At 45.1% G+C, this 14,326-nt stretch overlaps 1 protein-coding gene across 2 annotated transcripts in view; it reads right to left on the reverse strand.

Moving 5' to 3' along the window:
* Positions 1-13,033, reverse strand: part of plgrkt (plasminogen receptor, C-terminal lysine transmembrane protein) — a 20,410-nt gene extending 7,377 nt beyond the window's left edge. Inside the window, exons 1-3 of one of the 2 annotated variants that reach the window (XM_067423780.1) lie at positions 12,942-13,033; positions 11,886-12,071; positions 11,528-11,687 (exon numbers count right to left, since the gene is read on the reverse strand). In XM_067423780.1, coding sequence (XP_067279881.1) covers positions 11,528-11,608 — 81 coding nt within the window. In that variant the 5' untranslated portion in view covers positions 11,609-11,687; positions 11,886-12,071; positions 12,942-13,033. Of the gene's footprint in view, positions 1-11,527; positions 12,072-12,941 lie in introns of both variants that reach the window. The other variant, XM_067423779.1, reaches the window with a different exon arrangement.
* Positions 13,034-14,326: the final 1,293 nt, after the last annotated feature.

The following is a 14,326-nucleotide window of genomic DNA, read 5'->3' on the forward strand; positions in this document are numbered from 1 at the left end:
ATTATTTTGCTTCCCCCACTGACAGATTATTTTTAAGTATATAATACACAGTGGGTACGAAAAGTATTCAGACCACCTTCAATTTTCCACTCTTTGTTATATTGCAGCCATTTGATAAAATTATGTAAGTTCTCATTAATGTACACACAGCACCCCATACTGACAGAAAAACACAGAATTGTTTATTTTTTAGGAGATTTATTAAAATAGAAAAACTGAAATATCAGATGGTCCTCAGTATTCAGACCCTGTGCTGTGACACTCATATATTTAACTCAGGTGCTGTCCATTTCTTCTGGTCATCCTTGAGATGGTTCTACACCTTCATCTGAGTCCAGCTGTGTTTGATTATACTGATTGGACTTGATTAGGAAAGCCACACACCTGTCTATATCAGACCTTACAGCTCAGTGCAGGTCAGAGCAAATGAGAATCAGGAGGTCAAAGGAACTGCCTGAAGAGCTCAGAGACAGAACTGTGGCACGGCTCAGATCTGGCCACGGTTACAAACTTAAGGTTCCTAAGAGCACAGTGGCCTCCATAATCCCTAAATGGAAGACGTTTGGGACGACCAGAACCCTTCCTAGAGCTGGCCGTCAGGCCAAACTGAGCTATCGGGGAGAAGAGCCTTGGTGAGAGAGGTAAAGAAGAACCCAAAGGTCACTGAGGCTGAGCTCCAGAGATGGGAGAAAGTCAACCATCACTGCAGCCCTCCACCAGTCGGGGCTTTATGGCAGAGTGGCCGACGGAAGCCTCTCCTCAGTGTGAGACACGAAAGTTTGCTAAAAAAACACCTGAAGGACTCCAAAATGGTAAGAAATAAGATTCTCTGATCTGATGTGACCAATATAGAACTTTCTGGCCTTAATTCTAAGCGGTATGTGTGGAGAAAAATATCACCTGCCCAATAGTCCCAACAGTGAAGCGTGGTGGCGGCAGCATAATGCTGTGGGGTGTTTTTCAGCTGCAGGGACAGGACGACTGGTTGCAATCGAGGGAAAGATGAATGTGGCCAAGAACAGGGATATCCTGGACGAAAACCTTCTCCAGAGCGCTCCAGACCTCAGACTGGGCCGAAGGTTCACCAACAAGACAATGACCCAAAGCACAGCTAAAATAACGGAGGAGCGGCTTCACAACAACTCGTGACTGTTCTGGAATGGCCCAGCCAGAGCCCTGACTTAAACCCAATTGAGCATCTCAGGAGAGAGCTGAAAATGGCCGTCCACCAACATTTACCATCCGACCTGACAGAACTGGAGAGGATCTGCAGGAGGAATGGCAGAGGATCCCCAAATCCAGCGGTGGAAAACTCCCATCTTTCCCAAAAAGACTCACGGCGGTATGAGATCAGAAGGTGACAGCAAAAATGTCAACAATTCTGTGTTTTTCTGTCAGTATGGGATGCTGTGTGTACATTAATGAGGAAAAAAATAACTTAAATGATTTAAGCAACTGGCTGCAATATAACAAAGAGTGGAACATTTAAGGGGGTCTGAATACTTTCCGTACCCACTGTATATATCATATATTTATAACATTTTGCTTGTCTAGTTAATGCTTCTTAATGTGAGATTTTTTAGATATTTGGACTTAAAATCAAGACAAAATACTAGGCATTTTAAGCAGTGTGTGAAGCGGCGTGGAGGTGATGAGGTGCAAACGCAGTGACATTTCACACGTGTGATGATTTCTGGACGCGAAGGTTAACCTTAACCGGACAGACGTCTGACAGATCGGAACACGGGTCACGGTGAACACGCGTGTTACACGCCATGCCGGTCAGAAAAAGAGAGTCCAAAACTGGCTCAAACCGGCGGGGTACACGGCAAAACATGCTCTTCTTCCTCAGTCAGTCTGTCTCGTTTCCAGTCTAAATATCTAAAGATTCTTAAATCAAGATGCATTTACTAGATCAGTAAAACAACATGAGATATTTTTGCTTGTTTTCTTAATAATCAAATCTAAATGAAGTGAGTTTTTGCTTAAAACAGGCAAAATGATCTGCCAATGGGGTGAGAGACATCCGGACAGAAATCAGATTATTTCTCTCACCCCATTGGCAGATCATTTTGCCTGTTTTAAGCAAAAACTCTCTTCATTATGATATTTTACCTCAGAAAACTAATTTTACTTATCTGGTAAATGCATCTTGATTCAAGCATTTTTAGACATCTGGACTGGAAACAAGAAAAAACACTAAATTAGAAGAGCATTTTTGCAGTGTACGTGACATGCAGACAGAAGCGAGAGAATAAAGGCCACATGAAGAGACTCTGTCAATCTGTCACATCTCTGACACGCCACTCACGAAACCCACAATTAAAACACCATTAGTTTGACTTTCAGAGCCGCAGACGAGAGAAATAACAGGAGCCGCACGTCACAGGAAGAGCTCGTTTCTCAAGCACAAACTTCAGGATTTTTCCTCATCCTAACCATATAAATATGACGTTCAATGAGCAAGAACAATATCCTGAAAGATGATCCCTGTGCGGGAGGACACCGGGGACGGTTATTAGATTGCAGGTTATAACGAGTATTAACGAGTGTCCGGTCGCGCCCGCGGCTCACGAATACCTGCACTGAGAGCCGGCTCATCCTCACACACACACCTGGAGAACACACACACACACACACACACACACACCTGGAGAGCCGTTATTACACCTCGCTCAACACAACACACACTTCACTGCAACAAAACACGTTTAGGCGTGACGCCAGCACGGGGAGAATTATTCTCCTGTGGGCTTCAGTTTATGAGGGAAAGTCTGATGAATTTGTGTTCTGCAGCTTTATGTTAGAAATGGAGGAACTCCAGATGTGCACACTGTAGAAAAAAAAGTTGGTTTTTGTTGGTTTAACTTAAAAAAGTACGGAAGAGGATTAGGGCCAAGCAAAACAAAAAAAAAGCATCTCGAGATTAAAGTCATTATAATGCGAGATTAAACTCGTTATATTTCGAGAAAAAAAGTCGAGATCCAATCTCGAGAATAAAGTCATTAAATATCGAGAATAAAGTCATTAAATCTCGAGAATAAAGTCATTAAATCTCGAGAATAAAGTCATTAAATCTCGAGAATAAAGTCATTAAATCTCGAGAATAAAGTCATTAAATCTCGAGAATAAAGTCATTAAATCTCGAGAATAAAGTCATTAAATATCGAGAATAAAGTCATTAAATCTCGAGAATAAAGTCATTAAATCTCGAGAATAAAGTCATTAAATATCGAGAATAAAGTCATTAAATCTCGAGAATAAAGTCATTAAATATCGAGAATAAAGTCATTAAATCTCGAGAATAAAGTCATTAAATCTCGAGAATAAAGTCATTAAATCTCGAGAATAAAGTCATTAAATCTCGAGAATAAAGTCATTAAATCTCGAGAATAAAGTCATTAAATATCGAGAATAAAGTCATTAAATGTCGAGAATAAAGTCATTAAATGTCGAGAATAAAGTCATTAAATGTCGAGAATAAAGTCATTAAATGTCGAGAATAAAGTCATTAAATGTCGAGAATAAAGTCATTAAATCTCGAGAATAAAGTCATTAAATCTCGAGAATAAAGTCATTAAATCTCGAGAATAAAGTCATTAAATCTCGAGAATAAAGTCATTAAATCTCGAGAATAAAGTCATTAAATCTCGAGAATAAAGTCATTAAATCTCGAGAATAAAGTCATTAAATATCGAGAATAAAGTCATTAAATATCGAGAATAAAGTCATTAAATATCGAGAATAAAGTCGTTAAATATCGAGAATAAAGTCATTAAATCTCGAGAATAAAGTCATTAAATCTCGAGAATAAAGTCATTAAATCTCGAGAATAAAGTCATTAAATCTCGAGAATAAAGTCATTAAATCTCGAGAATAAAGTCATTAAATATCGAGAATAAAGTCATTAAATATCGAGAATAAAGTCATTAAATATCGAGAATAAAGTCATTAAATCTCGAGAATAAAGTCATTAAATCTCGAGAATAAAGTCATTAAATATCGAGAATAAAGTCATTAAATGTCGAGAATAAAGTCATTAAATCTCGAGAATAAAGTCATTAAATCTCGAGAATAAAGTCGTTAAATATCGAGAATAAAGTCATTAAATCTCGAGAATAAAGTCATTAAATCTCGAGAATAAAGTCATTAAATCTCGAGAATAAAGTCATTAAATGTCGAGAATAAAGTCATTAAATCTCGAGAATAAAGTCATTAAATCTCGAGAATAAAGTCATTAAATCTCGAGAATAAAGTCATTAAATGTCGAGAATAAAGTCATTAAATCTCGAGAATAAAGTCATTAAATCTCGAGAATAAAGTCATTAAATCTCGAGAATAAAGTCATTAAATCTCGAGAATAAAGTCGTTAAATATCGAGAATAAAGTCATTAAATCTCGAGAATAAAGTCATTAAATCTCGAGAATAAAGTCATTAAATCTCGAGAATAAAGTCATTAAATCTCGAGAATAAAGTCGTTAAATATCGAGAATAAAGTCATTAAATATCGAGAATAAAGTCATTAAATCTCGAGAATAAAGTCATTAAATCTCGAGAATAAAGTCATTAAATGTCGAGAATAAAGTCGTTAAATATCGAGAATAAAGTCATTAAATATCGAGAATAAAGTCATTAAATATCGAGAATAAAGTCATTAAATCTCGAGAATAAAGTCATTAAATCTCGAGAATAAAGTCATTAAATGTCGAGAATAAAGTCATTAAATGTCGAGAATAAAGTCGTTAAATATCGAGAATAAAGTCATTAAATATCGAGAATAAAGTCATTAAATCTCGAGAATAAAGTCATTAAATCTCGAGAATAAAGTCATCAAATCTCGAGAATAAAGTCATTAAATGTCGAGAATAAAGTCGTTAAATATCGAGAATAAAGTCATTAAATGTCGAGAATAAAGTCGTTAAATATCGAGAATAAAGTCATTAAATATCGAGAATAAAGTCATTAAATATCGAGAATAAAGTCATTAAATCTCGAGAATAAAGTCATCAAATCTCGAGAATAAAGTCATTAAATGTCGAGAATAAAGTCATTAAATGTCGAGAATAAAGTCATTAAATCTCGAGAATAAAGTCATTAAATCTCGAGAATAAAGTCATTAAATGTCGAGAATAAAGTCATTAAATGTCGAGAATAAAGTCGTTAAATATCGAGAATAAAGTCATTAAATCTCGAGAATAAAGTCATTAAATCTCGAGAATAAAGTCATTAAATCTCGAGAATAAAGTCATTAAATGTCGAGAATAAAGTCATTAAATGTCGAGAATAAAGTCATTAAATGTCGAGAATAAAGTCGTTAAATATCGAGAATAAAGTCATTAAATCTCGAGAATAAAGTCATTAAATCTCGAGAATAAAGTCATTAAATATCGAGAATAAAGTCATTAAATATCGAGAATAAAGTCATTAAATATCGAGAATAAACTCGTTGTGTTTCGAGAAAAAAAGTCGAATTTAAATCTTGAGAATAACGCATTGGATCAGTGTTCACTACTGATAGAGGACATTAATATAATTTTGTCATAATTAGCTAAAGTTGATAGTATTTCTTTGTTACTGAAAGAAAGTCTGAAATACAGCTTGACTAAGAGATCCGACTCTGCCATGTCCTCTATCAGTACGCTCTGCAATGAACACTGATCCAATGCGCTATTCTCAAGATTTTATTTCGACTTTTTTTCTCGGAATTTAACGAGTTTAATCTCGCATTATAATGACTTTAATCTCGAGATGCTTTTTTTTTTTTTTTTTTTTTTTTGCTTGGCCCTAATCTTCTTCCGTAAAAAAGTAAGTAACCTGGTTGCCTTAAAATTTAGAGTTTATTGAAATTAAAAATTAGAGTTGATACAATGAAGGAAATTTGTTTAATAAATAGAAACTCAAAATATTATTGTATCTGAACCACATAAAAAATGTGATAAATCATGAAAATAGCACAATGTGGCTGCGTCATCACAGATAAAACACACAATTACCCAATGTGCTCACACACTCTGTTAATAAAATTTAAATAAAGGCTGTCGAATCTCAAAAAATATTCATTGTATTAACTCAAAATTGTAATTTCAATGAATAGGCAACCAGGTAACTTTTTAATCAAAATATTTTTTTACAGTGTAGGAAATACAGATTAAATTATCAGGCATAACATTATGGCCACTGACAGGTGAATAACGCTGATGATCCGATCATCACGGTGAGATATGTTCAGTCTCCGTTTACACAGCGCTTTCACAACACAGACAGGCTCAACGCAGCTTTACAGTGATAATAGGAAATTCATTTTGTTTTAGAAGAAAAGCTAAAGCAGTTTTTTATTGATTAATTCAGGAGCTGGACTAATATGATCATACTTCCTGGTTCTAGTAAGAACTCGAGCTGCTGCGCTTTGGACCGGCTGGAGTTTGTTTATTAAGCGAGCAGGGCAACCACCCAGTAGAGCATTACAATAATCTATCTATCTATCTATCTATCTATCTATCTATCTATCTATCTATCTATCTATCTATCTATCTATCTATCTATCTATCTATCTATCATGGACCAGCTGGAGTTTGTTTATTAAGCGAGCAGGGCAACCACCCAGTAGAGCATTACAATAATCTAGCCTTGAGCTCATGAACGCATCGACTAACTGTTTATTATATTCGGCAGCAAGTGAACATTTGGTCCTCAGAGTTGATGTGTGTGAAGCAGGAGAAATGGGCAAGCGTAAGGATTTGAGCGAGTTTGGCCAGATTGTGACGGCTAGACGACTGGGTCAGAGCATCTCCAAAACTGCAGCTCTTGTGGGCTGTTCCCGGTCTGCAGTGGTCAGTATCTATCAAAAGTGCTCCAAGGAAGGACCAGTGGAGAACCGGCCACAGGGTCATGGGCGGCCAAGGCTCATTGATGACCGTGGGGAGCGAAGGCTGTTTAGTTGTTTACAGCCTGGGGAAACGGACCTCGGCCTTCTTTATTCAGATATTATTAAAGATGCTATAATAAATATTGCATAGCTGAGTTTGGAGTTGATTGATTTATTTGTGATAATATTGCAACGAAACAACAAATTATGCAACATAACTTTCATCCAGAAATTATGAACATACAAAAATCAATAAAATATTAATAACTGATTATGTTGTTAATTAATGTCTGCCTTTTGTTTTTCTGTGCATAGTAAAATAAACCCTGTGATTGTAATTTTAACCCTTCAAGTTAAGTGTTTTATTCTTCCCTCATAATTAAAATATGAAATATTTCTCTTATATTTTGATGGTTTATTTGAACGTTTATGATCATTAAAAACAATTAAAAACTCAGCTAACAGCAGCCAGCGGAGACCAGTACACGCGTGTGGCTCTCGGCTAACAGCAGCCAGCGGAGACCAGCACACGCGTGTGGCTCTCGGCTAACAGCAGCCAGCGGAGACCAGTACACGCATGTGGCTCTCGGCTAACAGCAGCCAGCGGAGACCAGCACACGCGTGTGGCTCTCGGCTAACAGCAGCCAGCGGAGACCAGTACACGCGTGTGGCTCTCGGCTAACAGCAGCCAGCGGAGACCAGCACACGCGTGTGGCTCTCGGCTAACAGCAGCCAGCGGAGACCAGTACACGCGTGTGGCTCTCGGCTAACAGCAGCCAGCGGAGACCAGCACACGCGTGTGGCTCTCGGCTAACAGCAGCCAGCGGAGACCAGCACACGCGTGTGGCTCTCGGCTAACTGCAGCCAGCGGAGTCCAGCACACGCGTGTGGCTCTCGGCTAACTCCAGCCAGCGGAGTCCAGCACACGCGTGTGGCTCTCGGCTAACAGCAGCCAGCGGAGACCAGTACACGCATGTGGCTCTCGGCTAACTGCAGCCAGCGGAGTCCAGCACACGCGTGTGGCTCTCGGCTAACAGCAGCAATTGGAGACCAGTACACGCATGTGGCTCTCGGCTAACAGCAGCCAGCGGAGTCCAGCACACGCGTGTGGCTCTCGGCTAACAGCAGCCAGCGGAGTCCAGCACACGCGTGTGGCTCTCGGCTAACAGCAGCCAGCGGAGTCCAGCACACGCGTGTGGCTCTCGGCTAACAGCAGCCAGCGGAGACCAGTACACGCGTGTGGATCTCGGCTAACAGCAGCCAGCGGAGTCCAGCACACGCGTGTGGCTCTCGGCTAACAGCAGCCAGCGGAGTCCAGCACACGCGTGTGGCTCTCGGCTAACAGCAGCCAGCGGAGACCAGCACACGCGTGTGGCTCTCGGCTAACTGCAGCCAGCGGAGACCAGCACACGCGTGTGGCTCTCGGCTAACAGCAGCCAGCGGAGTCCAGCACACGCGTGTGGCTCTCAGCTAACAGCAGCCAGCGGAGACCAGCACACGCGTGTGGCTCTCGGCTAACAGCAGCCAGCGGAGTCCAGCACACGCGTGTGGCTCTCGGCTAACAGCAGCCAGCGGAGTCCAGCACACGCGTGTGGCTCTCAGCTAACAGCAGCCAGCGGAGACCAGCACACGCGTGTGGCTCTCGGCTAACAGCAGCCAGCGGAGACCAGCACACGCGTGTGGCTCTCGGCTAACAGCAGCCAGCGGAGACCAGCACACGCGTGTGGCTCTCGGCTAACAGCAGCCAGCGGAGACCAGTACACGCGTGTGGCTCTCGGCTAACAGCAGCCAGCGGAGACCAGCACACGCGTGTGGCTCTCGGCTAACAGCAGCCAGCGGAGACCAGTACACGCGTGTGGCTCTCGGCTAACAGCAGCCAGCGGAGACCAGCACACGCGTGTGGCTCTCGGCTAACAGCAGCCAGCGGAGACCAGCACACGCGTGTGGCTCTCGGCTAACAGCAGCCAGCGGAGACCAGTACACGCGTGTGGCTCTCGGCTAACAGCAGCCAGCGGAGACCAGCACACGCGTGTGGCTCTCGGCTAACAGCAGCCAGCGGAGACCAGCACACGCGTGTGGCTCTCGGCTAACTGCAGCCAGCGGAGTCCAGCACACGCGTGTGGCTCTCGGCTAACTCCAGCCAGCGGAGTCCAGCACACGCGTGTGGCTCTCGGCTAACAGCAGCCAGCGGAGACCAGTACACGCATGTGGCTCTCGGCTAACTGCAGCCAGCGGAGTCCAGCACACGCGTGTGGCTCTCGGCTAACAGCAGCAATTGGAGACCAGTACACGCATGTGGCTCTCGGCTAACAGCAGCCAGCGGAGTCCAGCACACGCGTGTGGCTCTCGGCTAACAGCAGCCAGCGGAGTCCAGCACACGCGTGTGGCTCTCGGCTAACAGCAGCCAGCGGAGTCCAGCACACGCGTGTGGCTCTCGGCTAACAGCAGCCAGCGGAGACCAGTACACGCGTGTGGATCTCGGCTAACAGCAGCCAGCGGAGTCCAGCACACGCGTGTGGCTCTCGGCTAACAGCAGCCAGCGGAGTCCAGCACACGCGTGTGGCTCTCGGCTAACAGCAGCCAGCGGAGACCAGCACACGCGTGTGGCTCTCGGCTAACTGCAGCCAGCGGAGACCAGCACACGCGTGTGGCTCTCGGCTAACAGCAGCCAGCGGAGTCCAGCACACGCGTGTGGCTCTCAGCTAACAGCAGCCAGCGGAGACCAGCACACGCGTGTGGCTCTCGGCTAACAGCAGCCAGCGGAGACCAGCACACGCGTGTGGCTCTCGGCTAACAGCAGCCAGCGGAGACCAGCACACGCATGTGGCTCTCGGCTAACAGCAGCCAGCGGAGACCAGCACACGCGTGTGGCTCTCGGCTAACAGCAGCCAGCGGAGACCAGTACACGCGTGTGGCTCTCGGCTAACAGCAGCCAGCGGAGACCAGCACACGCGTGTGGCTCTCGGCTAACAGCAGCCAGCGGAGACCAGCACACGCGTGTGGCTCTCGGCTAACAGCAGCCAGCGGAGACCAGTACACGCGTGTGGCTCTCGGCTAACAGCAGCCAGCGGAGACCAGCACACGCGTGTGGCTCTCGGCTAACAGCAGCCAGCGGAGACCAGCACACGCGTGTGGCTCTCGGCTAACTGCAGCCAGCGGAGTCCAGCACACGCGTGTGGCTCTCGGCTAACTCCAGCCAGCGGAGTCCAGCACACGCGTGTGGCTCTCGGCTAACAGCAGCCAGCGGAGACCAGTACACGCATGTGGCTCTCGGCTAACTGCAGCCAGCGGAGTCCAGCACACGCGTGTGGCTCTCGGCTAACAGCAGCAATTGGAGACCAGTACACGCATGTGGCTCTCGGCTAACAGCAGCCAGCGGAGTCCAGCACACGCGTGTGGCTCTCGGCTAACAGCAGCCAGCGGAGTCCAGCACACGCGTGTGGCTCTCGGCTAACAGCAGCCAGCGGAGTCCAGCACACGCGTGTGGCTCTCGGCTAACAGCAGCCAGCGGAGACCAGTACACGCGTGTGGCTCTCGGCTAACAGCAGCCAGCGGAGACCAGCACACGCGTGTGGCTCTCGGCTAACTGCAGCCAGCGGAGACCAGCACACGCGTGTGGCTCTCGGCTAACAGCAGCCAGCGGAGTCCAGCACACGCGTGTGGCTCTCAGCTAACAGCAGCCAGCGGAGACCAGCACACGCGTGTGGCTCTCGGCTAACAGCAGCCAGCGGAGTCCAGCACACGCGTGTGGCTCTCGGCTAACAGCAGCCAGCGGAGTCCAGCACACGCGTGTGGCTCTCGGCTAACAGCAGCCAGCGGAGTCCAGCACACGCGTGTGGCTCTCGGCTAACAGCAGCCAGCGGAGTCCAGCACACGCGTGTGGCTCTCGGCTAACAGCAGCCAGCGGAGACCAGCACACGCGTGTGGCTCTCGGCTAACAGCAGCCAGCGGAGTCCAGCACACGCGTGTGGCTCTCGGCTAACAGCAGCCATTGGAGACCAGCACACGCGTGTGGCTCTCGGCTAACTGCAGCCATTGGAGACCAGCACACGCGTGTGGCTCTCGGCTAACAGCAGCCATTGGAGACCAGCACACGCGTGTGGCTCTCGGCTAACAGCAGCCAGCGGAGTCCAGCACACGTGTGTGGCTCTCGGCTAACTGCAGCCATTGGAGACCAGCACACGCGTGTGGCTCTCTGCTAACAGCAGCCAGCGGAGTCCAGCACACGCGTGTGGCTCTCGGCTAACAGCAGCCATTGGAGACCAGCACACGCGTGTGGCTCTCTGCTAACAGCAGCCATTGGAGACCAGCACACGCGTGTGGCTCTCGGCTAACAGCAGCCAGCGGAGTCCAGCACACGCGTGTGGCTCTCGGCTAACTGCAGCCATTGGAGACCAGCACACGCATGTGGCTCTCGGCTAACAGCAGCCATTGGAGACCAGCACACGCATGTGGCTCTCGGCTAACAGCAGCCATTGGAGACCAGCACACGCATGTGGCTCTCGGCTAACAGCAGCCATTGGAGACCAGCACACGCATGTGGCTCTCGGCTAACAGCAGCCATTGGAGACCAGCAGACGCATGTGGCTCTCGGTTTACAGCAGCCAGCGAAGACGAGCAGAGTATGATGTAGACGAGTATGATCCGTGTTCTAAACGCACCTGTAACCGGCCGCTGAGCAACATGAACTCCTGCTGCTTCTGCTGGCTCTGCTCCAGGGATTTGGAGAGAAGGAACCCCATCCTGCAGAAGACACGGATCGGGATCACAACACACGGATCGGGATCACGCCACACGGATCGGGATCACAGCACACGGATCGGGATCACAGCACACGGATCGGATCACAGCACACGGATCAGGATCACAGCACACGGATCGGGATCACAGCACACGGATCGGGATCACAGCACACGGATCGGGATCACAGCACACGGATCGGATCACAGCACACGGATCGGGATCACAGCACACGGATCGGGATCACAGCACCAGGATCGGATCACAGCACACGGATCGGGATCACAGCACACGGATCAGGATCACACCACACGGATCGGAATCACAGCACACGGATCAGGATCACACCACACGGATCGGATCACAGCACACGGATCAGGATCACACCACACGGATCGGGATCACACCACACGGATCGGGATCACACCACACGGATCGCTGTCACAGCACACGGATCCAACACGCCTGTTAAAAAGAGGGAAGATGGATACACAGGTGTAAACGATTATATGACACAGACAGCTGGTTCTTATTGTATGACAATGAATGTTGATTGCTTAGGTTCACTCTCTCACACACACTCACTAGCTCGCACACACACACTCTCATTCTCTCTTGCTCTCTCTCTCTCACACATTTTCTCTCACACACTCACACACACATTCTCTCTCTCAGGCACACACTCACTCAATCTCTCTCTCTCACACACACACTCACTAGCCCACACACACTCACTGACACAGACACTCTCTCACGCACAAAAAAATATACATTTTCACAATGTTATTTCTGAATGTGTAAATGTAGTAACAGTAAACAGTTCTTATCATATTAACAAAAAATATTAACACGAAGAACAGATGTGATGTTATGTGATTCTGGATAAAGAATGAGGAGTTGGATCATTAATCATCACGGGGTCAAGGTGTGTGTGTGAGAGAGAAAGAGAGAAAATGTGTGTGTGAGAGAGAAAATGTGTGAGAGTGTGTGTGAGAGTGAGTAAGTGTGTGTGTGTGAGAGAGAGAGAGAGAGAGTGTGAGAGAGTGAGTGTGTGTGTGTGAGAGAGAGAGAGAGAGAGAGAGTGTGAGAGAGTGAGTGTGTGTGTGTGAGAGTGAGTGTGTGTGTGTGTGAGAGAGAGAGAGAGAGAGAGAGTGAGTCAGAAGAACAAGAACACATGGTATCAGAACGATCTGAGCGGAACACGGTCATATCTGTTTGAGTTTGATGCGGATTTGTTGATCTCGTGTGACACTAAGCCGTCTAACAGCTCTCCCCCAATAATCTCCCGCGCATGAGCTTCACACACCGCATAAATCATCTGTATATCAATCATACCTGCGCAAATATGATTCTGTCGCTTAATAACAGCCAAGGGCACGAGCTCTGCGTGCGCACTCACGGTCGACTGGTCGACACGTCACTGACGCACAAACGGTCTCGCCGCTCATTGGCTCGGCTTCTCTCCCTCGACTCTCATTGGTTATCGTATTCAGAGTAGACGTCAACAAACTGGAGCAAATGGAATTGTTAAAGTTGCTATAATGGATAATTAGGACATTATGACTAAGCGAAGAGCCATTAAAAGTGTTGGACGGATTACTCTTATTTTCTACTTAAATGTAAAAGCGTTGTAGAGCGAGTAAAAAAAATATCGCAACCTGTGATTGGTCCATTTTGACCCGCGCTGAGAAAAGTACTGCGTGTCAGCAGCAGTTCGCGCCGTTTGTAATTTAAACTGATGATTTAACGGTCATTCAGAAAGTAACGGAGACGACATCGCGCCGGACAGGTTTTTACTCGAAGCTTTAATCAACGTTTATTTAAGTAATGTACAACTGTTTAATCAAAATGAATGTTATTAGCTGACTACATAGGTTGGAGTGAGATTCAGATCAATTCAGTATCAATTTATATATTTATAAGGATTTTTTTTTTTTGTCTTAGCACTATTTTAAACGTTTCTGGGTCAAATGATGTGGCATTCATTAATATTCACTTGTGTGTGCTTAATTATATAAGTATCATTATTCATTAAACATATTAGGATTCAAGTTAGTAACGTTTTAAAATTTCACATTTAAAGAAATCTAGTGTTTGATCATATCTAAATATTTATTAGAATAAAGACTGCAATACATTTTTGAGCAACTAGATTAGATACATGTACATTTATTAAAGAGAACAAAAAAATATATAATTTTTTAGCCACTAAATTACTCTAATTTGCCTCTTTGAATTGGAATTTTCTATTTTAACCTTAATTACTACACTAATTGTAATATAAATAAGAAAAATATTTTAAGTGGTCATTAATTGACTATAATTATTGCACAAATAGTATTTAGTATCAAAAGATCTCCTCAAAATATTCAATAAATATTATTGAACTAAAATATAGAACATGTACTAATTGAAAAATATGGTATGTATGGTCACATTTGACCATCAATGAGTAAGAGTGTGACCAATTAGTAAGGAATACCTGAGGGCTAAATACAAGAATAAAATGAATGTCTATCACTCTCCATAATAAAACGATCCTGTAAATATGGCTGACTTAATAATCAATGCACACTATGCTGTGCTGTTTACCAAAACGTGCTCAAACGTCTGTATAGTGGAACTGTTGTGTATCCGTTGAAGCCATTAAAATGCATTGACACAGCGCTGGAAGTATTGAGAACCCTATGAGCCATGTGTCCGTGCGCCGCCGGAGACGA

The sequence above is a fragment of the Pseudorasbora parva genome, chromosome 18, assembly GCF_024679245.1.
Source record: "Pseudorasbora parva isolate DD20220531a chromosome 18, ASM2467924v1, whole genome shotgun sequence".
In the NCBI taxonomy this organism is placed as follows: Eukaryota; Metazoa; Chordata; class Actinopteri; order Cypriniformes; family Gobionidae; genus Pseudorasbora; species Pseudorasbora parva.